Raw genomic sequence first — 26,880 nt, 5'->3', positions numbered from 1 at the left:
CAGTAATTGTTCAATTAACTAACCCTTATGTAAAGGTTTACGAATCACATTTTTAACTATTTGTTAGCAAATATCTTAATCTTAATAGTCGTCAGTAACTGTAGCTCTCAGATAAATGGAGTGGACGTGGAGCTTTTGGGGTCAATTGTAGGACTGGGACAATTAACCATTGCCCCTTGCTGAGTATATGTAATCCACCCTTGTGTGTCATGGCTATTGAAGTAAAACAAAAAAACGATTGTGTTCGGTGTATTTTGCTTTGGCTCTAGCTGACTGTTGGTTATTATACACATAAAGACCCACAGAGGTTACATGGTCCGTCGGATGGGAAGTGGGACAGCTTTGCTCAGTTCCTGTTTTATTCTCTTAGTGATCTATTGAGCCACTGTTTTGTGTGTATGGGTGTGTACTTTTTTTTTTAATCTGAGGCATTTTGTGTTACAGTTTGTATGGAGGGTGCTATAAAAATAAAGTTATATTAATTGATTGATTGCTTGACTTGAACTTGAACCTTTTCCCTGAATGAGTGATGTAGACATTTCATATAGTTGGTTAAATGTTTCACCTCTGTCTTTAAGACAGATACCTTTGCTACTTACGGAGTACATATGGAGTCACTGTGAGAAATGCAAACATTTGTTTTTATTATTGTTTAATTGACCACCATCATCAAACAATCTTTCAATACATGCTAAACATTAATTGGGCATAACGGTATAAATTGTCAAGTATAAAGCAATATCACTTGAGAATAACTAATATTTCATAAGAACTAAAATTCCTTTAAACTAATATTTATTGGCAATGTACAAAAAATCCTTTTTTTTATCCGGACATAAATGTTGTTAGCCTTGATGAAGAAATCCATGATTCACTGACTGGATCACATTGGCCAGTTGCTGAAAGACTTCCAACGGAAGGGTAAGGGAATTTCAATTTCAGTCTTTTTATTGGTCACTCTAATGTATGGAGCTGTGTTCTGTGATGCCCTTCTCATTAGATCTACACCCTCATTAAGTCCTCCATAGAGATGTGATTGCAAAATAGAAATAAACTCCTTGGTATTGTTATTTGCACTTTCCATATTTAAAGCATTATAAGCCTCTTGAATCTTTAGTTTAGTAAGGTCTTTGTAGTCACCCATCCGTCTCTTTGCCTTCTCAATGTGGTGTTTTGAAGATTTCAGAACCTCTCCATAGACAGCGTCAACTTGAGAAGCAATTTCTACCTTTTCATCTTTCAGGTAGGTAATAATATTCTTGGTCTTTTCAACAATCACTTGAAAGAGGCTATTAACTGTTACATGAAGCAAACTGAACCCCCTACGCAGTGAGTCTCTTAGCTGATCATATGCAGATCTGGTAGTAAACTCCAGTTTTTCTATGATCTCCTTTACATTGACAATAACCTCGGTTCCAGGTATGGTGAACTCAATCTCCCTGATGTATCTAGAAACCTCCTCCATGAGGCGGGCAAACCTTTGGATTGCCGTGTCAGTGGCTATTGATACAGACCTATGAGCGTGAACAAACATGTCTAATGTCGAGAGCGTCTCTTCAGATCCAGGCACTGTAAATTTTGTGGCGTTCAACAACTCTTTGACTTCAATTAGCAAGGCCATTATATGTCTATCAACGCGCTGCAACACTTGTTCAGCCTCGTGAGGTAGTTTGTCTAAAACAACCTTCACATTTATTGACTCCCCAAGGTGTTGGATTGAACTCTGCAGCGAGTTAAGAGATATAGGGACCTCATTGTAGACTCTCTCGATGGCATTGGAAACTGTGTTTTTTAGCTTCATGTTGCCTCGGTTGAGGTCAAAGCCAAAGTGGGCAGTGTGATACTTGTTAATGAATTTGAGTACAGCATTGTTCATAGCAGGAATCCTCTCCTTGGTACCCTCAATAGCATCATTGAGGAAATCCAGATTCCATGACATCTGTAAGATTAACTTCTGAGAGCTTCTCAATGTGGCTTTGGCAGTGAAAACATCAGTATCCTTCTCAGGAGTAGACTGAAGTTGAAGGAAAAATTGAGAAGAATTGCAATTAAAGGTTGCACAGCATTTACCGTGAGCCATATGTAGATTTAAAACAATTTGGGATTTTGACAACAATATGCAAATAAAAGATTTACCAGGTAGCGACTGAACAGTTTTCCAATCACTTGTGATGGAGACTTTCGCTGAAATTGCAGTCCAAGGAAGCCGGATGTTGAAGAAGACATGGAGGCTGTGATGCCATCTTTGCGGGAAGCGAAGCGGAAGCTCACATCACTAAATGTTGGGCTGGTGATGTCCACATTAAGAGTATGACGAGACTCCCTGTAAAACAGGAAAAGGGTTAAGGGAGTATTCCTTAGAGTGCATTAACACTTATGAGAAGTGCTGAAATATGCAGAAAAAAAAGTCTCACATCGAGTCAGGCAGAGGAGTTTGGCGTTTCATTCTGAAAGAAAAAACAACTATATTTATAGTACAATTAATCAAGATTTATCTCGTTCAACCAAGGGCAACAGCATTACATATACATTCATGACACCTACCAGACTGCTTCAGTATGTCATGGTAGCCTTTTTTTTTTTGATTGGATATCTAAAAATTCTGCTAAAGAAACATTAAGTAACAAAATGGAAATTGGTTTTTAGAATACTGTCTAATACTATATCTCTTTGGACTTTGAGTTGTATGCCAAGATTTAGCTTTAAAATAACAACTATTACTTAATTTATTCCACCTATCTTCTCATTTTTTCCTTTCACAGAGGTTAATCTGGGGAAATATATATAGAAGCAGAAAATATACTGTATACACTTACCTCAGGTTGCGTGCCAAAACATGTTGCCAGTTAACATTTACATCATTGTGGATTAAGTTCCCTTTCCCATTTACATCGATTCCTCCATTATCAAATCCAAGGTTTGCAGTGACTGAGGAGACATCCAGAAAATACGATCTATTTATATATTGCAATATCGTAATTCAGACAAAATGGTTGAATAGAATGTGATCTAGTCTTACCAGAAAAGTCATATTCCAAGAAGATCATTGTAGAAGTGCACAAGGAATTCAGTGAGGTTGCAAGGCTAGAGTCCTTTTTCTCCAGATTGGCAGTTGTTGATACATTATAGATAGGGGAGGACATCTTAAGAGTGGCACTAAGAGCCCCAAAAGCTGGGATAAACACGCTTGCTGGAAAATGTAGGGCAATTTCAGGAATTTCAATTCTTTGCTCTGGAATTGTAATTGTTGGAAGTTCAAAGTTTGAAATCTGTCGTGTAACCTCATCGAGACTGATGGTATGCTGTCCAAAGCTAAAAGATTTTGGCAGTGTGAAAGATGAGACTGTGATTTCATATTTTGGAATTTTGAATGAAAGGAATGACATTTTCCCTTGTAGATACTCAATATTAATATCGTAACTGGGCACTGACATTATTGGCAAACCAGGAAGCATGATTTCAAAGGCTGGGGTGGTAATTTCCTTTGGAATGTTCAGGTTCTTTGGATCAATTGTAAATGGTTCCATATGTAAATTGGTGAATGGTAAATCAAAGGGTGGAATTGAGATCACAGGTGGAAGACTTAGATGATCAGGAACATCAGAGGTTTCAAATCGCATATCTATGTTCTTAATGGAGTGTGAAATTTGTTCTTCCCAAGCTGGTAAAGGAATGCGAATTTCAGGAATGCTAAAAGTGATTCCATTTTCAAATAGTTTAGATGGTATTGCATACTCCTGGCCTTCCGGAGACTTTGTATACACAAAGCCATAAGATATGTTAAGGAATTGTAAGCTGTCCATAGTTGTGACCTTGTCAAATTGTAGCACATCCCAGAGGGTCCTCTGATAAACAGGTAGCTTAACTGCCTTCAAGAAAGCTAGGTGGCCTTCCACTGATTCAGTCAAATCCATGCGTACCTGAGATTCATCGTTCGACATGAATAAATCACAAGCATGGGTAAGAGATGTCAGTTGTTCCTTACCACTCCAGGCAAGGGACTGCTTCTCTGAGCTGATGGCCAGGTTGATGCTCTGAATCAGTCCAACATCCACCCAACTACTTGGCTGACTTGAATCAATGTTCAACATAGCCTTGAGGTTTGTTAAAGGAACAAATTCCAATTCTCCTTTGACAATGTGTTGTCCATTTGTGTTGAAAGATGCTGATTTAACATTGTTATTGCACATGTAATCCATTGTTGCAAACATTCGCTGAGAGGAAACTTCAAGAGCCAAGTTCTTGTTCAAGTCGACCTGGAATATGTTATGGTTTAAGCTTCGTTTTTGCTTCTCTTCTTTCTTAATGTTTGAGTTTAATGTTGTCTTGACAGTTGAACGCAGGTGGTTGGCATTAAGGTAGAATATGGCCTCATTCTCTAGGTATCCAATAAAATTATAACTTCCCATTGTTGTTATGTCGGTCTTCCCTTGGGTAGACATTTCCAGTGAAAGATAGGAAGAAAGTGCCTCCAGTGCCCAGTTTATATCAAGGTTTCCTTTGCCTACAGATTCAAGCAGTGGAATGTTAAACATGTATTTTAGTTTTTTCTTGGAGGCAACAGTTGGCTTGATATTGGTATTTCCGATGAGTTCTTGGCTGACTTCTAAATAGAAGAAGGGTAGATTGATTTTTGCATTGTTAGCTAAGGAAGCTTCCATGCTCCTTTTTGTGACACTAACCGCACATTCATGGTTTGCTTCCACATTGTTGTGCTCAATGGATATAGTGCTGGCAAGTTTTAGTCCTCTCTTCATTGTCAGACTGGTTGTGCCATCCATTTTTCCATTTAAAACATCAAACACAGATGTTGAGGAAGCACCAAACCGAGCAACAATGTCTGCCTGGTTGTACAGGCCAGCATTAGCACTCAAGGTAATCACTGTGGATTTGAAGGAGAAATCACAAGTTGTGTTACCCATGGCTGGAATCACAATGTTGTTCTGAATGGTTGGCAGTGTAAATGTGGGCAGCTTTATTTCACTTAGAGTTTCTGGAACATGGATGACAGGTAGCTCCAAAGATGGTAGCACAAGGGTATAAGATGGTACAGAGAAACCCAGTGCTGGAAGTTTAAAGCTTGGTGTACTGACCTCTTTAGGAACAAAGTAGCTAAAAGCCGGCATCTCAGCACTGAATGCAGAAACGTCAATATTTAGTATAGGTATTTTGTATCCAGGTAATGTGAAGATTCTTGGAGGCAGGCTAGAAGTGTCAATTTTGTGTTTGATATACTGTGACTTTGCCCGATTGTATGAATCTTTTAGAAGCACAACTACTTTGTCTCTTGAATGTTCAAATTGGGCCTGAATGATGTTAGCGTTATCACTGATGGCATTGTAGATTGGTTCAAGGTGTAATTCAATGCTGTGCAAATCGGGATTCTTGTGGTAATGAAGCCTCAGGCTCATATCGAATGACTGTTGAGGAGTGGTAAGTAGGGTTTTGAATCCAGCCTCCTCCCACAGAGATAGATGTCTGACCTCAGGGGTTTTAATTTCAAGATAAGGGACCACTATTTCTGGGATAGAGAGAGGAACAGTCAGAAAGTCCAGATTAGCCTCTGCAGTAGCTGATGAGTAAAAGAAGATGTCTACATCATTGTTTTCTGCTGTGAAGTTATGATTGTACTTGTACTGGTTGAATCTTGCCAGGGCAAACCAACAGGAACGCTGCTTGTCAGCATTTACTATGACTCCATAGTCATGCTGGAGATCCACTTTACCAGTGAGTTTTAAGGGGAGAGACATTCTTGAGTTTACTTTATTCTTAATGTCAAGCACAATCTCAAATGGATGTGCCAAAAAGTCCAACGAGTTGGACATGGATCCAGTCAGACTCCCAATGAATTCCGCATCATGAGAGGCAGTCAGTGCAACTTTCAAGTCACCAATATGTGTCTGTGCATTTAAAACCATAACACTTTTCTTGATAGAGGGGACTTCAGTTTCACATCGTGCTTCTACAGTAATATGGCTTAAGCTTTCTGATTCAGCAGTCAGCGATTGCTTTGATTTCAAAGCCTTACAGTCTGTTTCTCCAGCAAATATTAACTTGGCAGTGCTGAAATTGATGTTTAAATCTATATTGCTTGTGTGTGTGCCGTCATCAGAGTAGTCTTTAATGGACCACTTGCCATTACCAGAAGATTCCCCAGTCACAGCAATTCTGCCAGATTCTATTGCAGCAGCAATATTCTGTTTCAGTGATGCCTGACTTGAAGTTTCAATTAATGGGATGTCCGCATTGTGATTGTACGTTGTGTCTATGGCTGCATAGATTCCACTCTTCAAAGTAAGTGACATATTGTTGACCAAGTCTGCTGTGTACATTTGGGTTGTGACCTTGGTATTAGTCTTGGCAAAAGCCTCAGCAGAAGTGCCTGTAAGTGTTATGGATCCCTCATGATCAATGGAGAAGGCCATGTGTGTAGCTTTAACTGTTTCTGTGAATAGCAGCTTCTTCATTCTGGGAGCACCCAACTGAGCAGTGGCTTCAAAGTTATATTCAAGGGGCTCAATTGGCGATTTTGCATGAGAGATAATAGTGGCTGTGAACTGTGGGTTTTTTGGTGTGGACGTTGAGTTTTCAATCTTTCCTGTGGTTACAAGAGTATACTGTGGGGAACTCACTCTAAATTCTCCATGGAGTTTACCGAAAATTGGGATACATATGTCACTGGGAACCTGAGGCAAATTGATATCTGGAATTGTTAGCATTGTGATTTCAAAGTCCTTTACATTTAATTTGGGGATGACGATGACTGGAAATTTAATTTCTGAAAGAGTTATTTCTGAGAATGATAAATCTGGTAGGTTCAATAGGTACAGACATTTTAGGTCACCAAATATTTCCTCAGGGTCAGGCATTTGGATTTCAAATTCTTTGATGTCATCTATGACTGCAACAATCTTTGCTTTGATTTTATTGAAGTCTATGGTAAAGGCAGGGATCGTGTAGGAGTTCAGAATAGTAAACTCAGGGACTAATATTTGAGCTGGGATGTTAATCTCCTGCAGTCTGTTCAGATTGATGATAAATGACGGAATGACAAGGTCAGTTAGAGGTAAAGTAAAGGTGCCAACTTCAATCTCTGCTCTTTTCAGTGCATCCAAAACTCTATCTACAGAGTGCTTTATCTGGGAAATTACCTTATTGTCATTTACCACTTGTCTTATCTTCTCTATCAGCTGGTTAAATTGCACAGTAATGTAGGCAACAATATTGCTGTAGGATTCACTGGCTCTTTGGATGTGAATGTACATTTCATCTCTGATATCCATATCAAGGATTCTTTGTCTCATGTCCTCAAGGAGATCCTGCACTTTCATCTTAATGTCATTGTAAAATGTAGTGTCGATCACATTTTTTAGTTTCTTTACAGCTTCTGCAATATTTGTGTTTTTGAGTTTATCCAAATATGTGTACATGGAGTTTTGAAGCTCTCTAAAGAAATCCCTAATGGCCTCAATTTTTTGAACTATCTCGTATGTTTTTATTTGCTCGTTGATATAGTTTGTTAGGTCAGCTATTCTGTTGTTGATCTCATCAACAAATGCACTGTGATCAAATTCCTTCATTGACTTTAGAATTGATGATATTTGTTCATTAAGGGCATCAATGTTTTTCTTAAAGTCAGTTGCTCTAAGCTGGCTCGTCACACTGTGAAGGAATTGCATAGTTTTATCATAAACAAATTCAATGTTGATAGATTTCAAAGCATCTGCTACAGACTGAACAGTCTCTTCAATTTTTAACTCCTTGACAAGAATCACCATATGATCCATTAATTCTTTAAGTTTACTGTCAAGATTGTATTTTAAAAGTAGATCCCTAATGTAGGCATACACACCATTGAGTTTGTTGGGGATTTCATATTCATCAATCCAGTTAACGATAACATCATTCATAGATTCAATCACTTTTGCTATTTCCGAAGAGGGAATTTGATATGGTAGCTCCTCAAAATACATGGCCAAATTTATTGAGAGAAGGTAGTCATTTACATCTTGGAAAAACATGTTGATGTCTAACTTCTCAATTGTCTGTTTTAGTTCAGACAGTTTGTCTTTTAATAGTTCTACTATTCTATATTTAGAATCAAGCTGCTGCAGCCATGCAGCACTGGTTTCTGTGAGTTTCTGTAAATTAATCTGTCGGATAATGTCCTCAATGGCATGAAGTGCTTTGATAAGCGATGGCTTGATTTCATACTTCTCATCAAAGGCTTGAAGATGATTTCCAATCTTTGAGAGAAAATTGGTTATCTTGGCAGAAAGATGTCCTTCCTTGAGATTGTTTTTTACTGTAAGGATGAGCTCTCTTATTTTAGTGGCACTGTCCATCACTGTGTTTTCCAAGTTAATTTTCAAATTGTTGATCACAAGCTCCAAGTCATCAATTGTTACTGCAAATTCAGTGATCAAATAATCTAGTTTTGCTTTTACTTGATTCACTTTGTTCTCTAATTCAATCTTTTGCATGAAGTCCCTCACTTGCATTGGTAGTAAATCTAACTTTCCTCTAAAGTCAGTGACCAGCTGATTAATATTTAAATTGTTGATGAAATGTTGAAGAGATTCTAACGCTTGTACAAGTGTGTTCTTGAGACTCTCAAAAGCAGCAGGAAGGCTCTCAATGAACGGGATATCAATGATATGACAGTCACTGTTCTTGTCATACTTCAGGAAACCAGCCACATTGAACTCTTCTGTTTCTGGTTGTGATCTCTGGTCTTTGCTCAGTTTGCTCAAAATGTCTGTTAATATTGCTCCTGAAAACTCTAAACCAATCTTCTCAGGATTATTGTAAGTAGTGATGTCCTGGTTGTATGCATGGTTGTTCAGTTTAGATTTTACTTTCCAGGTCATATATTGGTTATTCGGTGCCAGGAGGCCATCAAAATTGCTGTCTAAATTAGTGGAAGACTCTCCGCTTGGAAGGAAGTGTGTGCTTGACACCCGGCTGTCATGTGAGTATGCAAGAGCCAAAGGCTCAGCTTTCACTAACAACTTGCTGTATAGTTGTCCAGTGTGCTCTGCATATAGATTAATTTCTCCATCACTATTGACAAGAGCATCAATAGTGACACTGAAAGGCACTACCATGGTGCGAATGGTGCTGTCCAAACGTAGTGGCTTCGAGTTTATTCTTGCTTCACATTTTGACTTTGAGGAAAGTCCAGCAAACTCAAGTTCACAGTTGTGACTTAGCTGGGCATCCATTGTATCTCCAGACAGGCTGAATTGCATTGTACCAACCATATCTTCATAGGTCAGTTCATATGAATGTTTAATGTTGTGTTCTTCTCTATATGCTCCCATTATTGTTCCACTCATATCCAACTTAATTGGCTCAAGCTTCATGTGGCCTTCATTTTTCAAACTGACGTCATATAATCTGAGGTCATTTGTCATGTCAACTGATGCAACAAATGGCTTCATATCAAGATTGGTATTGTGCTTGTAGTAAACATCTTCACAGATGATGCTGTTAGTCTTTGAGGTAAGAGCTAGGGTCCACAGAGTGAGAGTCAGCGTTTGGCTATTTTCTGTTTTCATCTGATTCAATGTTCCCATGGTATTGCTCGCGAAATTCAGAGCTCGATGGTTGAGGACAATATCCACGTTGTTTCTTGTGGTTGCATCATATGCATTGCCCTTGAGTATGCCATGCAAAGAGGCCTCCACACCTGTGACTTTACCCTCAATGTTCAGTTCTCCGCGGCTCTCCTCAGCCATTGCTTTGGTCCAGGAGGACAGGGAAGCACCATTGTTGTCTATGGCACCATTGAAAATATTCTCTATGGTCACAGGGCTACATTGAATGCCGTTAGTTCCACTTGTGGTCAGACCATTTCTTCCAAACAGAACAGAAGCTTTGTGCAATCCACGACCTGTGGCAAATGTGAGGGAACCTTCAGAGTTCACCTCAACTCCATTCAAATCCAGGGATCCGGTTATAAGTGAGTAGGCCCTATTTGTTTCATCATCTGCCTGTGACTCAATTCGGAGGATGGCCATATGATCAGACACACCAAGTTCAATTCTGTTACTGACAGATTTTTCCATGACTGTGGCAATAGCATTGCATTTTAGGATAAGTTGTGCATCCTTATACTTGAGCTCTGCTACATGCTTGAGGATGTCATCCTGGGCATTGGTTTTAGACACAATATTTAACTCAGAGTTTGCATAGACTCCATGGATTCTGTTGTGAATTTGTATGAATGGCGAGTCAAAGTGCAGGGTGGACTCTCCTCTTCCCTCTCTATCTTGTGGACGCAGATTGTAGCTGTTTGTGTAGGAGGAGTTGGTGTAGAATGAACCTATTCTAAGCAATACATCCAGGGTGCCATCTCCCGAGACTTCATCTGAATCTAGAGTGGAAGTTGACTGGGCAGAGTAATAGAGAGAGGTCTGCAAGCCCACTGGACTTGAGGCTTCCATCTTATAGTTAGCGTTTGCCTTCAATTTATCTGTAATCCTTAAGGTTTCTATGACACTGAAGCTTGTGTCAATGAGGCTATGGCTGAAGGAAGTATTTAGAAGATACTTGAGATAGTCATTAGCTCTTCCAGACGTCATCCCAGTTCCTTGACACAAACAAAAATAAATTATATTACTATAACTATCTGTAACTACACAGGAAAAGATCTAGAATATGCTCTGAACAGATGGTTTCTGTTATGTTAAGCATCAGTTCATGCACATTTTAACACCTCTTGCAGGAACCCCTGCAATGTGTGTCAGATGGATATCCAGATGGAACAAACTAAATTGCATGAAAACTACACAAAGACATCTTAGTCTTAACCAATCTATGTGAATACAGCAAAATCCTACAGCACATTTTTTTTATTATTAATAATCTGCAGTTTTGGAAGTTTCTTACCTTCAAGCTTGTATGACAATAAGTTGATAGGTGATTGAGCCATGGCCTTGCACTGCACTATGTAGCTGGGGAAATCAACAGAGTTGTTGCCCCCAGTGATGGAGCCTTCCCATTGGTAGAAATTGCTGTTGATCTTGGTGGAGGCTTCTGCCAGACCAAGAAGGGGTACAGTGAAATCCAAAGAAGCTGGTATAGTAAAGGATGGTAATGGATAGGTTTTGGCAGGGATATGTAGGCCTATCTCTTGTAAATCTATGAGGGGAATAGACAAAGTGGTTGGAATGTTAAGTTCCTCTGACTTTTTGCCTCCAAGTGGAAGAGAAAGCGAGATGGCAAGCTTATCCTTGTTGAACTGGTAACGAATCAAGCTGTCACTGTTAAGGTGAAAAAAAAGGAAAGGGGGTTAAGGCCATATTTATTTGAAAGCAATTATTTTCAAACTCGAGATTAAATACTTACAAGTGTAGAAACAGTTTCTCAGGCACAGCAGGCAAGGTGAGATCTGAGATGCTTCTTTTACTTCGTGGGTTTGCAAGGTAGGGAAGGCGTGCTGCTAATTTGTCCAGCCATATGTTACCTGCCTTCAGAGTGACATGAAGATCAGTTAAATCTCCCATTAACCAGAAAGTACAATGCTTCTGTAAAGCACTCAAATTACACATAGTGACAGAGAGAGAGAGAGAATCATGATGATTCTTTGTCGAATAGCTTTGTACTCGCCTATCAAAATGGATTTGGACTGTATAGGATCTCTACATTTTCCAAAACTTGGACTCATTAGCAGTAAGTTTAGGCTATTCAAATTCTATGCGTTACTTTTGCAACACCTAAATGCAGAATTGCAGTTTTTGTAAATTTACTGAGTTTGCATGTACATCTTTTATCTGAGTCTGGTAGCAACTGCCCAATGTTTTAATTATGGCTATTTATGTCACAGACTTTTTTCCTGGATAAAGCTTTGTACCTAACTACCTGCCTCAACCAATTTTACAGGGGGAGATGGATTTTCTCAATATGTCACTGATCAGAATTGATAGGGGCCAAGACCACACATTTGCAATGATTATGTCAGGGTTTTAGGAAGAACAATATAGTGTCAAATGTCAAAGCACATACCTCAATTCCTTTGTTGACTATGTGACGAAGTTTCATATCAGACTTTGCCACTTTCTGGTCCAGGACATCGTCAATGAGCTGCTGCAGCTGCTCATGATAATTTGTTACATCTGGGATCAATTTGTGAATCTCTGAATTCATGTTGGATTTCAGTTCAACTTCAAACCTGTCATCATCTGTAAAGAAAAAGTCAAAAGCATGCAATACTTATAATTACATGACTATTATTAATCTGAGTTATTACTTGAAGATCTGGTTGAATAGCTGTAAGTTACTATATCTGAGTAAAGCTCTCTGTTGGTACGATGTCTCAGGGAGGGTGATGATTGTATCTAAGTCCATGAGCACATCTTCATCCCTCTTTAGGGTTGCAGTGACAGACGCATCTGTCTTCAGAGAGGGGATGACCATCTGGAGTTGCAGCATGGCATTCTTCATCATGTCAAGCCTAAATTTTAATAAAGGACATGTATGTTGATAAGACACAACTTAATTTGTTAATCGTTTTCCATTTCCTGGGATGTTTCTCATCCACTCATTCCCTGTCAAAAAACCAGGCAGCGCAGCAGACAGGCTAGCAATACTATCATGAAAAAGGATGTTTTTAGAACAACAGTACAAACCGTGTACGTCCAACAAGAGACAGTTGTGGGATGTTCCTGTTTGTGATGTCAATGGTGATACCTCGCATCTTGTTTTCCTTAGCATCACTGTCAGTTACCGCCAGCTTGATGCCTGCTTCCACATCATAGTTAGGAATGACGACCTCAGAGGTGAAAATTTTCTTATTGCGGTTGTATTTCAGAGTTGCAGTGGCTTCTGTTGAATCATCACCTAGAAACAGCAGATATTAAACATTTTTAGCCTAAGCTTATTGTGTACATTCATGAATTCTTAACGATTAAAGGTCATGACGGTGCAAACTTGGGACAGTCAGGCAAATCCAGAGTTATGTTCAATTGCATTTTTTATACCCATTGTTTTTTTTAATCACAACTGCATATGTTAGCCGTATGATTACTAGCTGGCCAACACACATATAGATACAAACAAACATACACATATTTTATAATGGATGTACCTTCTGCCTTCACCATTAGCTTTAGAGTGTCCACTTTGTGATGACCCTTTTTACCCTCTCTGAGTGTTTCAACAGTGATGGTGGCTGTGTACTCTAAAATGTCTCCTGTGGGCTGGATTTCCACTGCAAACCTGCGTGAGATTAAATGTTTCAATAAATCTGGCACTCTGGAAAAACCCTGTTGATTCAATAAAGGAGGACTCCATTAGGAAAATGTAAATATCAAACAATTACAAAGCTACACTATTGATGTATTAGCTACCCAAATATAAAATACATCAATCAGAAATCTCAGATCAGAAAATCCCCACAAACTGATGTTCACTTCATATTTCATAATTTAGCCACCGCTTACATGGTTTCTCCAGTCAGGGGGAAATATGGGGCCTTGTCCATGGAAGGAGCATTAGAGTAACGCATTATTTTGCAGAATTTCAAACCACTGAATAGGAGCTGGCAGTCAGTTGAGTCTGTCCTGTCCTCCACCAGTGATGGCACTATTTCCGTTTGACCGGAGGAGACTGACAGCAGCTTGTTGCTGTATTTCAACAAGAAAAAGGACAGTTATGAATACTGAGAGAAAACGTTTCAATGGCTTTTGTATCATTTGACACAGGTGACACTGACCTAATACGAAGCAACTGAATGTTTGACTTAGGAGCAGGTATGGACAGTCTCATCTGGTTTCTGTTCACAATGACCTCAGCATTGATGGAACTCTCATGGTACATATTAGTGTGCATCTCAAGCCCAGCCTCCACATAGTCTGGAATGTGCACACCCATTTGTGTGATAAATTCTAGCCCAAGTGATGGCATGAAGGATAATTTAGTCTGCAAGGAGAAGAACAAAACATAATAGCTGTAAACAATGACCCAGTTTCATTTAAATAAAATTATAATTTTATAATGAAGAGCCTAACTTACTTTCCCGCTACGACCCGTGTGAACCAGACCTCCTTTGGCGCCAGGTGCAAACACACCAGCCAATGAGAACTTAAGAGGGAAGCCAGAGGCAGTAGGTAGAGAGAAAGCACTCTCCATGAAGATATAGTGGGCAAAGACCTCATTGTCAGTGCTGGAAACCAATGATGAAAGGAACTGTTGGAAGGACAAAAAACAGTAGTTTCTATGAATACATCACTTTCAGTTGCGTATTTCACCATAAGTACTGATTTCATTAAAGTGCTCAATCAAATATGTAAATGACTCAATATAAGGCAACAAAAAAAAAATTCCATGTAAAAGGTTGCTGTGAGACATAATTAACATTATAATCATTATATCCTTCATCACACTGCCTAGCATTGTTATTATGATAACATTAGCATGCTGACGTTAGCATCCAGCTCAAAGTACTGCTATGTCTACATGTAGCACCACAGGTCTGCTGGCATGGCTACCAACTCTTTGGCTCAGACCTGGTATTAACGTCTGTCTGAGGTGATCCAAATCACAGGTAGACAGCTCTATTGTTGAAACAAATCACAACATTCAAATGAACTGAAGATACTTTTAAACTCAGTGTCTCACAAATCTATTTGTGGCCACTGCTATAATATTAATATTAGCCCCACATATATATATTTTTAAAATTTCAAATGAGACATTATTATTATTTGAGTGTAGATCTGGGAAATGAGATCCAATCACAAGTGGTCACTCCAGACACATGTGGAGATGCATTCTACTGACAAGTCTGAATTGTTGTACTGCGACCTGTCCATTGTGATCGGATCTCTACAGGTTGATGTTGATACAAGATCTGGCCAAGGCCTTAGTTCACAACATTGAGCTGTCAACCTTGTGAACTCTTGTTTTTAGTCATATAGCCAAGGGAACAACATTTTTAGGTTTATGCTGTTAAACAATTGGCCTTGATACTTTTCATGAATTCACTAATTTCTTCTGGACAAAAAAGACAGTTTAAAGAGACAAAGTTCATGTCAGCAAACAACAGATCTAACCTTGGCTGGTAGAACCCTGAAGAAAACATGGTAGTACATGTTTAGAGTTTCAACCATCTTTCTCATTTCACTGGACTTCAAGTAACCTATCTCATTTCCCAGAAGCCGGAAATAGGTGATGGCCTCCGGTGCTTGAGAGAAACGGACTTCATCCATGAGCTTCTGGAGGCTGTTTGTGATGTCTTTCAGAAGATCCTCTGGGACCTAAGGACATCTAGGTTTTAGCTTGTATCCATGCAAAAGCAATGAAGCTGCCACACCGGTCAGACATAACAGTATTTCCATGTTACATCATAACAGCTTTCATGTTCAGTAGTAAATGTTCAAGTTGAGACAATGTTTTATTCATGTAGCATAGTCAAGCTCAATATGTAAAGTCTGTTCAAAAATCTTCTCACCTGTCTTTTCATTCTATTTCTGTCCGGGGCGATTCTGTCCAAAACAGGTTTGAGCACCTGGGCTTTGTCCTCGGCCCAGTACATGACTTTGGAGATGGAGTCAGGGAAGAAACCCTTCTCTCCAAAAAGAGCATCAATTGTTGGTTCAAATCCTGTTCCCTCAACACCAACCTTGATGGGGTGGATGTGAATAGAATCGATTGTTTGAAAAATCTTTGCAAAGCTCATGCGAATGCCTCCACTACATATATAAATGTGTTCTTGAAAACATACCTCAAAGATGTCATAGTTGTAATCAAAAACCCTAAGTGTGGTTTCCAGCATCACCTCCTTCGGTAAAGTATCTCTGCTATCGAAGATGATGTTGGTGTGTGCTGAGCCCAGCCGAGAGTCTATTTTGTAGTTGTGTGACATGCCATCAAAAACCATGTTTAGAGCTGATGGATGGTCTGTCAAGGCCAACTCAATGTATTCCCTGAGTCTTTAGGAAGGAGCATTAAGAGGATTTCAGATGCATCAGGGCAAAACAGCAATAATATTATTTTTTTTCTCAAATCAAAAACTCCTTGTAAGATTTTACCATACAAGTAAACATGAAGCATGCCAAGAATCCATGGATAACCTCTTTATGTTGTACATTTCCGTTGTAATACTATATTGCTGCTGGCTGATTACTCACTGATACATCTGTGGCTCATCAGAGTTGCGGATGTTGTTCAGGTGAGAGACCAGGAAGCTCTTGAGCTGCTCGTCATTCACGTTCTCCAAATCGTTCACAATGTCTTTAATAAGGGCTTGATGTGGGCTCTTCATCAAAATCAGGTAAGCTGCAATACGTTTTTCAACGGAGCTCTGCGTGTCCTGATAAACATCCATGACAATGCTTGTGACCTGTAGTTGACAAAATGATAAATTACTGAATGTCTGTACAGAAAATCTTCAGATGTTTCCATTGTCAGTTATTAACAATAATATTATATTTATAATCATGATTTGGTGCTCTTTACTGCTGTAATCTTTATGTTAATTTGTTCAAATGTCAAACAGCACATGGTGTGTTCATCATCACACTTCCATGCATGTACTAGAAATCGGTGTTACCTCATCATTCATGTCCATCAACCTTAAGGCCTGTATAGCGGCCTTTTGGTTAGATAAAGGAATGTCTGTTTTCTTAGCACATTGCAAAATGGAGGAAATCAAGCTGGGGCTGACAGCCTGCATGGCTTCGCCCATGACACCAACGACCTAGAGAAGAAGAAATAACAAAAATAACATCTTGGATACTGGGATCTTGAACCAAATTCCACTAAGTTGACTCATCAGTGAAGACAACACGACTGTATGTGAGATGTTTGCGTGATCATCATTACCTTCAGTACAAGGAAGGACATCTCATCAGAATCAGTGGGAAATTCATGGTTATCATCAAGGATTTCTCCTGAGCAGTCTTTTAAGAGTGTCTCCATGAACTTTGACACATCTGTGACCACTGGAGTAACCTCTCCTTTATGGAACCTATGGAGAAGTGATAGCAAATTTTTATTTTCATTCATTTTCAATGCTGATTAGCTTTCACAACATTTTGTCACAAACCTTTTTAAAGGGTATACACGTTTAAATATCTCCACTTTAGGTAGAGAGGAGAATGGTGCGGAATTTAGGCCTCAGCATTTACTTTGTATACAATCTCATCACGTAAAAAGATTGTTTCGCATTTGTGAATTTATCAGTGAGGAACCTTCACCTCCCCATTCACTTCCAATCAGTGCGAGAATAAAACAATTGCTTCCTGTGGTGAAGAAAATAGCAGCATTGATTTGCATCGAGTTAAGCTTTGTGGAACCTTGACCCACAACATCCATATACTTACTTCTTGACTGTGTTGGCCAGAGCATACATGATTGCCTTGCTCTGTTTATACTGAGCCATGCTGAGCATATCTCTGACACGTGCTCTATCAGGATTAGCCTGTAGACTCAGCCCATAGACTAGAGCATCCATCTCTAGTGACACCCCATCAATAGTCCTGATGGCCTGGAGGATGGCACTTGTGCACTCCGGAGTCCCACACTGGAGCAGAGCCTGCCAGGTAAGCCAGCCTGATATATCTAGCATTTCAGTGACTGTCTGGCTCAGGGTCTCATTCCTCAGGACACGCAGGCTGGACACCAGCTTATGGAATAGACTGGGCCTCTTCTCACCCAGGTCTGTGCCTGCTAAATCCACAAGGTCCCGAAGTGTGCTAATAGCATTGTCCTTCGTCTGGACTGGAGCTTTATCATCAGGGTCTTCAAAGTGGAGAGGCTTGCTCTGGCTAGGGTTCACATCTGTGTACACACATAGTTATGTTTTCAATCCAGGAAGTTGACTAAACCTTCACAATCAGGCTGCAGACATGCTTCAAATGACAGCTCACCAAATACTCTGTTGTTGATCCTCTTGGAGCTTTGAAAGCTGACATCCTGGCTCACCACAGATGATATCCCATTGTCCCTGCAAAGCAGATTAGAAGGTGATGCAAAGTGTATAATATATTGATAAACACACACACACACACACACACACACACACACACACACACACACACACACACACACAGACACACAAACATGCATTCAAATTATGACTTACTCATAGGAGAAGGGCAGGTAGATGTGTTTTTCTGTGCATGTGGCTTTCAAGATGTGCTTTCCCCTGTTATCAAACTGGTAGTCACAGTCTTGAGTGCTTGTAATAAGCTTTGACATTGGACGATGCTGGGAACAAAAATTAACAATGAGTGTTTATAGTAATAAACAGGAATAATTTGACAATTTCATTTTATTTTTGGCAACCTACGGGATCCATCCCAGTTTTTTGTAATACCATTTTAAATACAAGTGGTTGTATTGATACATCCCATTGAAAAAAAATAAAAAATAAAATAGGAATATAATATTATTTAGAGTCTCATGGTCAAATATTTACATCTGAAATATAGGTCTCAAAGCAATAAATATTTAATAAGGAACAGCAGGCAGGTATCATTGTCTCTCTCACCATTTTCTGCAGCAGGGCCAAGGGGCTGTTGGCTAGTTCCCTGCTATAGAACTGGTCACACTGAGAGAGATCTCTGGACAGTTTTACATCCGTGGTGCCATTCACCAGGTTGTCCGTAACACAAAGGCCATGCACTGTGCTCTGAAAAAAACAACAAAAAAAGGGACATAGCTCATAATATTAAAAGTATTATACATGCAGGTGTAAGTGTGTTTATACTGTATCTTAATTCAGAGTTGGGCATTAAAGGGGATCTTTCAAGCCTTAATCTGAGTTTTTAGTAAAAATATTATTTTAGTTTCTGAGGTAAATCACAATTCTTAATTAAAGGTACAACACACAAAGCGAGTATAATCATTGCATATTTAAATAACTTATTTTCTACACTTAAACTAAATGTATTTTGAAGTTGTCAAGACACAGAGGGAAACATATATTTGATATTGATATCATTATTCACCAATAGTATAGTGTAAAGACTCCGATATTTCACTTTAAATAAAAAAAATGGCTTGGAGAACATCAGAAAGCATTGATCAACCCTCTAAAATGGCTATTGAATAGTGATAGAAATTTCGGACATTTGGGGAAAACCATTATAACTTTCCCTTAACTTTTGGGGCAGTGGGGAGTTTTGAACAAATGATTGACATGCAATCACATTTTAAGATGCAGATTCATACATCTTGCAACATTTTCATTCATTAGGAGTTATGTATGGAAGCCATTTCCACCACTGTGATGAAGAAAATAAAAATCCTGTATCTCATAATTATGACTTATTATTTCATTATTGGGCCATTCTACCAAATTGGTGCAAAGTCAGGTTGGAAATATTTTGAAATTTTGTATGTTTTATTCCCAAAACTTTTTCCGTATATATATTGTACCATATCTAAAGTACACATATCTAGTAAAACAACTGTCAATTTTGTACATGCACTGTGCTCTGAAAAAAACAACAAAAAAAGGGACATAGCTCATAATATTAAAAGTATTATACATGCAGGTGTAAGTGTGTTTATTGGCAGGTTGTCGTTTACCATAATTTGGCCTCTTCCATGTTATTTTCCTGTGTATTACCTCCTTTGACTTCTCATATGAATGCTGTATTGAAAGCTGTATGTAACAACCCATCTTCATATGCACACCCTCCTGCTGAAGTTGTGCCTTTTCTTTAATCCTCTTTGGGTTGTGTGAGGATACTAACCATGATGCTGCGCTGTCCCTCCTCCACAACTGGCACCATGAGTGCCGAGACAATTCCTCTCTTAATGTTGAGGAGGTTGACCTGCTCGTCTGTCTTGGGGTAAAGCTGGACAGTGGTGACATCATCTACAGTGAACTTCAGAGGGTTCCTGAATGAAGAAAAGACAAACCACGATGTTACATTTTACAGTAAACATGGCCAGCAATTCAACTCAGGAAAGTCTTACACTCTCTTTGTTCTCGTCACTTCAAATATGTTTTAGTAATCTGACAGTGTCCCGTTTCTGAACAGCATGGTGCCAAAGAACTACTGTAAAATAATTATAATATCTCAATGTGCATACCAACTGATGTATTAGGAATACATAATAGATTATTTACACACGTGGACAACATTGTTGGTACCCTTCCATTAAAGAAAGAAAATCCCACAATGGTCACTGAAATAACTTGAAACCTGCAAAAGTAATAATAAATAAAAATGTACTGAAAACGAACTAATGAAGATCAGACATTGCTTTTAAATTGTGGTTCAACAGAATCATTTAAAAAAAAAAAAAACTTATGAAAATGGCCTGGACAAAAATGATGGTTCCCTTAACTTAATATTTTGTTGCAAAACCTTCTGAGGCAATCACTGCAATCAGTATCCTGTTGGAGGACCCATGACCTGCAACTGAGACCAAGCTTTCTGACACTGGGCAGCACATTTCGCTCCAGAATGCCTTGATAGTCTTGAACATAACCGAGTCTCCTCCATGTTTCACAGTAGGTACAATGTTTTTTGTCTTTGTATGCTTCATTTTTGCATCTGTGAACATAGAGCTGATCTGACTTTCCAAAACGCTCCAGTTGTGTCTCATCTGTCCAAAGGACATTCTCCCAGAAGCTTTGTGGCCTTTCGTCAATATGCATTTTGGCAAATTCCAGTCTTGTTTTTTATAATTTGCTTTCAACAGTGGTGTCTTCCTCGGTCGTCATCCATGAAATCCACTTTGGCTCAAACAGCGACGGATGATGCGATCTGACACTGATAGACCTTGACCTTGGAGTTCACCTCTGATCTCTTTGGAAGTTGTTCTGGGCTCTCTGGTTACCATTAGTATTAATCCATCTCTTCATTTTGTCATCAATTTTCCTCTTGCGGCCAAGTTCAGGGAGGTTGGACCTTTAACTTCTGAATAATATGTGCACCTGTAGTCACATGAACATCAAGCTGCTTGGAGATGGTTTTATAGGCTTAACCTTTAACATGCTTGTCTATGAAAAAAATTATAATCTCCTGAGACAACTCTCTCCTTAGCTTTCTGTGGTCCATGTTAAGTGTGGTACACACCATGATGCCAAACAGCACAGTGACTACTTTTCACCCTTTAAATAGGCAGATTGACAAGTTTGAAGACACCTGCGATGCTAATTAGAAGACACACCTTAGTTTAGCATGTCCCTATGGTCAAATTATTTTCAATCTTTTCTAGGGGTACCATCATTTTAGTCAACGCCATTTTCATTAGTTTGTTTTTTTAAATGATTCTGTTGAACCACAATTCAAAAGCAATGTCTGATTTTCATTAGTTAATTCTCAGTACATTTTTATTTATCATTACTTTTGTCAGTGTCAAGTTATTTCAGTAACCATTGTCGGTTTTTCTGTCTTTAATTGAAGGGTACCAACAATTGTGTCCACGTTGGTATGTATAATGTATCTTAATTCAGAGTTGGGCATTAAAGGGGATCTTTCAAGCCTTAATCTGAGTTTTTAGTAAAAATATTATTTTAGTTTCTGAGGTAAATCACAATTCTAAATTAAAAGGTACAACACACAAATCGAGTATAATCATTGCATATTTAAATAACTGGAAAACATTTTATTTTCTACACTTAAACTAAATGTATTTTGAAGTTGTCAAGACACAGAGGGAAACATATATTTGATATTGATATCATTATTCACCAATAGTGTAGTGTAAAGACTCCGATATTTCACTTTAAATAAAAAAAATGGCTTGGAGAACATCAGAAAGCATTGATCAACCCTCTAACATGGCTATTGAATAGTGATTATTATAACTTTCCCTTAACTTTTGGGGCAGTGGGGAGTTTTGAACAAATGATTGACATGCGATCACATTATAAGATGCAGATTCATACATCTTGCAACATTTTCATTCATTAGGAGTTATGTATGGAAGCCATTTCCACCACTGTGATGAAGAAAATAAAAATCCTGTATCTCATAATTATGACTTATTATTTCATTATTGGGCCATTCTACCAAATTGGTGCAAAGTCAGGTTGGAAATGTTTTGAAATTTTGTATGTTTTATTCCCAAAACTTTTCCGTATATATATTGTACCATATCTAAAGTACACATATCTAGTAAAAGAACTGTTAATTTTTTTGTTGTATTTCCAGACTGTGTTCGAATGTTTTTCCTCTCCCAAAAATTGTCACTACCGAAACATAGTAATAAACTATAGTAAACAATCATTATTATTAACATTTTAAGATTGTGTTTCCTTCCTTTCTCTGAAGAGTATTTTTTTAAATATTTCTTGAATGTTTTCACAATTAAATCAATAAAAATTGAATTTTTAACAAATTTCAAAGTTCAATTTATACAATTCATCAAAATCTAAATGCAATATTTCTTTGTAAAATGCATAATACTGATCATATTGATTTCAGAGTTGATGATTGATGAAATTGAACATACATTAAACCAATCAGTATCGTAACATTTTAGTTGATAACTCAATATACTTTATTTTTTACAAAACATCCAGTGTTTCGGTAGTGACTGCACTGTTTTTGGAGTGAACACAGTATTTTGTTTGCAAGATTGTATCATATCTCCTCAACCTTATTGCTTAATCTTAACTTATAACATGAGGTTAGGTTCGGAATATTAAAAACACAAATGTTTTGTTGTCAATAGAATAATTTTATTTTTGAAAACATTGCCAAATAACTGATATTATGTTGTACTGTATGTTTCAGGGGGTTAGTCTCAGACACCATCACAAATCCATTCACAAATTTAACTTTTCACATACTGCGGTGAACACTCTTGGGGAAATCTGGACATGCCTCTGTGTGATGTTTTCTGGTGGTGGGATTAAAGTGACGACCTTGTCCACTGTGTACCAGATCTTGTCCTCTAGTCGCGGCCAATAAAACCGGTTTCGCCCAATGTTGTGCGTGACTTTGACCTTAAGGTCAAAATTTTGGTCAGAGAATTGGAAAAATTTAATAATGGATATGTCCTGTGAGCAGTTTGCGGCATTAAAGTATTTGTGCAGAACTAGCATCTCATGAGTTGGCAAATTGCAGCAGTGAGATCGGCTTCAGACTGTTGAATAATGTGCAGTTAAACTTGGCCATATGTTTCGGTAGTGACTGTTTCTGTAGTGACAATTATAGCTAACTAGCACATGGCTAGTATACACATCTTTGAAGTGGTGTACACACATAAAAACATAATACTTTGCATAAAAAACCCCAAAAAGTTTACTTAATTGAAGAGAATATGTGTTCGGTAGTGACAATTTTTAAGGTTACACACTGATTTTCAGACTTTAGATCACATTTATATCAAAAGTATGAGATTTAGCTATTTAACATTCAGCCATGAGGGACAGGGATGCAGTGTCACTGCCTGGTCAAAAATGCAGGGGTCTGGCTAAAAACCAGGCTCAGCCAATGGACTAAAACTCTTGTGTTTCGGTAGTGACATGAAAACTGGGGACATGATTTTTTTAGTATAATTTTTAATTAAAAAATTAAACCCACAATAAAACTTAATCTTCCAAGCTCTGTTTAAACTTAATCATAAAGATCTTTGAAATAAGACATTTAGATGTCAGGGTTGGGGACAGCTACTACCCAATAGAAAGTACCCTATAAATGATGATTTTGTATATATTTAGCTTATCCCTATCTCATTTAATGTCTTGGGTTTAAATAGACCATAACATATTCTTAGTAAATATCTATGTCTGAATACTTAATTGTTTTGTAAATAGGTTTTCTCGTTGGGGGACAATACTTTGCACCAATTCAGTAGAATGGCCCTATTATGACTTACTATCTCATTATTATGACTTACTATCTCATAATTATGACTTATTATCTCATTATTATGACTTACTGTCTCATAATTATGATATAGTGACTGTGGGCGGGGCGCAACAGAGCAGGGAAGCCGTGGCTGTCAAGACAACCGCCGGTCCCTCACAAGTGGGCGACTATTCATCGAGGCAGGGACATAACAAAATCGATTCCTTTTTTCTGCTACGTTCATTGTCTTAACGATGTGCTACCGCTGCATAATCAGAACCAGCGCTGCTCCAGGATCAGAACAGACGCTCGTTAAAGGTCTGATCGTCCTGTATGTGTCGGAGTCTGTTTCCGCCTCACTTCCCCTCTGTCCTGCGCACACTTTAACAATAAACACCAGCACTGATCACAAGTTATTAGGACACGTGCAGGCTGATGATTACTTTGTGTTTGTTTGAGTTCATGAGAGACATAAATACCGTGTGCACGCATTCCCCTGCTTCACACTACATGAGACTGTCAGTATCTCATAATAATGAGATAGTAAGTCATAATTATGAGATACGAAGTCATAATAATTATATAGCAAGTCATAAGTATGAAATACTATCTCATAATAATGAGATAGTAAGTCATAATTATTTTCATCTAATCTCATATAATAAATCCGATACAAATTATATCAAGGCAGTTTGTTCCAAGACTTGCAGGCATGGTTTTAAAATGCCTTAGATTTCAATTATAACTTTGTAAATGGTAATGCAATCTACCCAACATATACAAAATTGCTCTTCTTCTCTTTTTCTTTTTTCATCTCATCACAAAGGAGATGTCACAATACTGCATGTGTATTTGCCCACATTAAGAATGGTTTGCACTAACTTTTCCATGGCAGCCTTGAAGGCCTCCGAGCCAGGGGCCTGCCTGTAGATTGGCTGACCCTGGGCGTCCGTGACCGACACCTCACTGAGAGCACAGTTCCTGGTGTGCATGATGAAACTGCATGCTTGGGGGACTTCGATCTCGACCTAATGATATGTTACAGCAGACACGGGGTCAGCAGAGAGACAGAGAGGCAGCTCAGATAAGAACTTTCGTTTGGGACACATAACAGTCACATACCTGACAAGAGACTTTGGGGCCGTTCCTCAGGTTGGCAGTGCCCACTACACCATTTCTGCTCTCTGTTGTGTACTGGTACACATATTTCTTGTAGGCCTTGAATCTGGATGCCACTGCAGTAAAATTATTGTATCACATAGTTATACTGACTCTCTGAATGTGTGTCTCTTGTACAATGCTCTAAGTGCTGATCAACTAATTTCAAGCTAACAGTGGTTAAAAGGGAGATCATTGTCCCTATATCAAACCTATAGGGATTACTTTGTTCTGCATTAGATATTTACAGTCAAAGTTCCAAATCATGACCAGGGAGGAAAACCTTTGGACCCAGCAACAATAGTAAATTATGTAAATGATGCTCTCAACAATGAAAAACTGTTATTGTACTGTATAACAAACAGCACTAAGCAAGAGTTCATTAGAGCCTGCTGCTATCTCCTGAAAACAAGTCATGTGTTTATTAGTTTAGCGCTGCAGGTCAGTGTGTCTGTTAGGAACATCATATCACCCACCTCCTCTATCTACCCTATGCACATACACACTCAGCTCACATAGGTACAAAGAGCATCAAGCCCCTTCTAAGAATTGAGAAAGTCCAGTTTTTGGAAATTTGAATAATTCAAATTAATTTAGGGGGTTGTATTGCTTAAAAAAATCAATGCAACAATTTATAAACCATAATACTAAAATAGCCTAATGAAAACCACTCAATTACATTGTTAAATTATGATTTTGAGTTAAATTTTTATTAAATGACATCTACTTACATAGACATGTTGAAGTTTGTTCATTGATGTCACTGCCTTCCTCTGGAAAACAAGGAGTTAAATATTGTGTGAATGCTAAACATTATGTCACAAAAAAACTGTTGATTACAACTCAACTAAGAAATTTTGCAATTGGCTTGAAAAGGCGTGGGCCGAAATATTTCAGAAATAAAAAATTAAAAATTCTTAGTTGAGTTATATGTTCCTTTAAATCACCAGCTGGGGCAAGCAAAGAATACAAGTACAAAATAAAAATGCAAGTTAAGTTTATCGGCATCAAATATGTCAAATAAATAAAAAAGACCTGGGTGGGTTATTTTCACGTTTCTTTCCTTGTTTTTTAAAGAGATGGGTACTTCCATACATTTATAACATATTCTGTAATTGAACTGCAAAGGGTAAGCTGTTTGATGAACTCAAATACTGTTTCTACACATATTTACAGACCATATATGCGTATTTCACCGTGGAGTTTATGTATTTATTTAATCATTTAAAACTCAATTAAAAAAATAAAGCTAAAATATTTTAATAACCTTAATGTCTGCTGTAAATTCCTCTACCACATGTTGACTTTTTGTAGGGAGGTATAATGGACGGCCTTGCACCATTAGATAAAATCTGAATCATAAGTATGTTGGCTTGGAACTATATATATATATATATGAATGTGTGTGTGTTACAAAAAAAAATACAAAAAAATAAGCATGCTAGCAAGATTTAGCACAAGTCCTAATCCAATATGTTAAATCAAAATAGATAACTACTTACGAGCCAAAGTGTAGCTGCTCAACAGCAGTAACAGGCACAGCTTCCTATAACCCATCATGGGCTATAATAAAGAGTTTGTTCTGTGTTCTTTAACTCTTCTGTCTTGACTAATACAGCAACACTTCTACCCCAACCATTTATAAAGTCCCTCCCTGTCCCTCCAGGCCTGCTGAACTATATAGACACAAAGCCTGAGAGGACATCCCAAAGTACAAACTCTAATCAAAAGACAGAGACAGTAATAATCAATACCTCAAAAAAAGTATCAGAGGTTTGTTTATGTTCGGCATTTGGTTCATATTAGGTTAAGACCACATAGTACATGATAAATAAGAAAGAATTCAACATTATTGCAATTTGTATAACTTGCACAGCATAAGCAGGGGTCGGTCACATGCTATACAGACAGTGGGATGCTTCTGTGTACTTTTCGTTGTACATTACAGAAACTGGTC

The 26,880-nt window shown here is 38.2% G+C and overlaps 1 protein-coding gene across 5 annotated transcripts; it reads right to left on the bottom strand.

The window, feature by feature from the left end:
- Positions 1 to 620: 620 nt before the first annotated feature.
- Positions 621 to 26,615, bottom strand: apoba (apolipoprotein Ba). Of its 5 annotated transcripts, XM_053435211.1 has the most exons (29): positions 26,426 to 26,607; positions 25,655 to 25,696; positions 24,888 to 25,000; positions 24,648 to 24,793; positions 19,707 to 19,854; positions 18,497 to 18,637; positions 18,089 to 18,213; positions 17,874 to 17,950; positions 17,328 to 17,784; positions 16,828 to 16,972; positions 16,556 to 16,702; positions 16,134 to 16,345; positions 15,728 to 15,935; positions 15,455 to 15,625; positions 15,057 to 15,260; positions 14,017 to 14,190; positions 13,718 to 13,923; positions 13,446 to 13,628; positions 13,091 to 13,221; positions 12,633 to 12,843; positions 12,285 to 12,457; positions 12,010 to 12,185; positions 11,353 to 11,474; positions 10,894 to 11,267; positions 3,020 to 10,594; positions 2,817 to 2,928; positions 2,415 to 2,447; positions 2,137 to 2,323; positions 621 to 2,014 (listed from the first exon to the last, which is right to left on the bottom strand). In XM_053435211.1, exons 1-29 carry the CDS (start codon positions 26,481 to 26,483, stop codon positions 884 to 886), a joined length of 13,182 nt encoding a protein of 4,393 aa, XP_053291186.1. In that variant the 5' UTR covers positions 26,484 to 26,607; the 3' UTR covers positions 621 to 883. The 5 variants fall into 5 exon arrangements, with proteins under 5 accessions (XP_053291186.1, XP_053291188.1, XP_053291189.1 ...); XM_053435213.1 differs by lacking the exons at positions 17,328 to 17,784; positions 17,874 to 17,950; positions 18,089 to 18,213; ... (4 more) ...; positions 25,655 to 25,696; positions 26,426 to 26,607 and adding an exon at positions 17,051 to 17,203; XM_053435215.1 differs by lacking the exons at positions 621 to 2,014; positions 2,137 to 2,323; positions 2,415 to 2,447; ... (2 more) ...; positions 10,894 to 11,267; positions 11,353 to 11,474 and having other exon boundaries at positions 12,042 to 12,457; positions 26,426 to 26,615.
- Between the last annotated feature and the right edge of the window lie 265 nt (positions 26,616 to 26,880).

This window comes from Pleuronectes platessa, chromosome 11 (assembly GCF_947347685.1).
Source record: "Pleuronectes platessa chromosome 11, fPlePla1.1, whole genome shotgun sequence".
Lineage (NCBI taxonomy): Eukaryota > Metazoa > Chordata > Actinopteri > Pleuronectiformes > Pleuronectidae > Pleuronectes > Pleuronectes platessa.
This window is presented reverse-complemented; position numbering and strand designations above follow the sequence as displayed.

Coding starts and splice junctions, on each gene's coding strand:
- apoba (XM_053435211.1), bottom strand. CDS start 26,483: ATGATGGGTTATAGGAAGCTGTGCCTGTTACTGCTGTTGAGCAGCTAC. Junction 17,951..18,088: donor TACCTGCCCTTCTCCTATGA/GTAAGTCATAAT, acceptor TCTGCTTTGCAG/GGACAATGGGATATCATCTG. Junction 13,222..13,445: donor CCCCTGACTGGAGAAACCAT/GTAAGCGGTGGC, acceptor AATCTCACGCAG/GTTTGCAGTGGAAATCCAGC.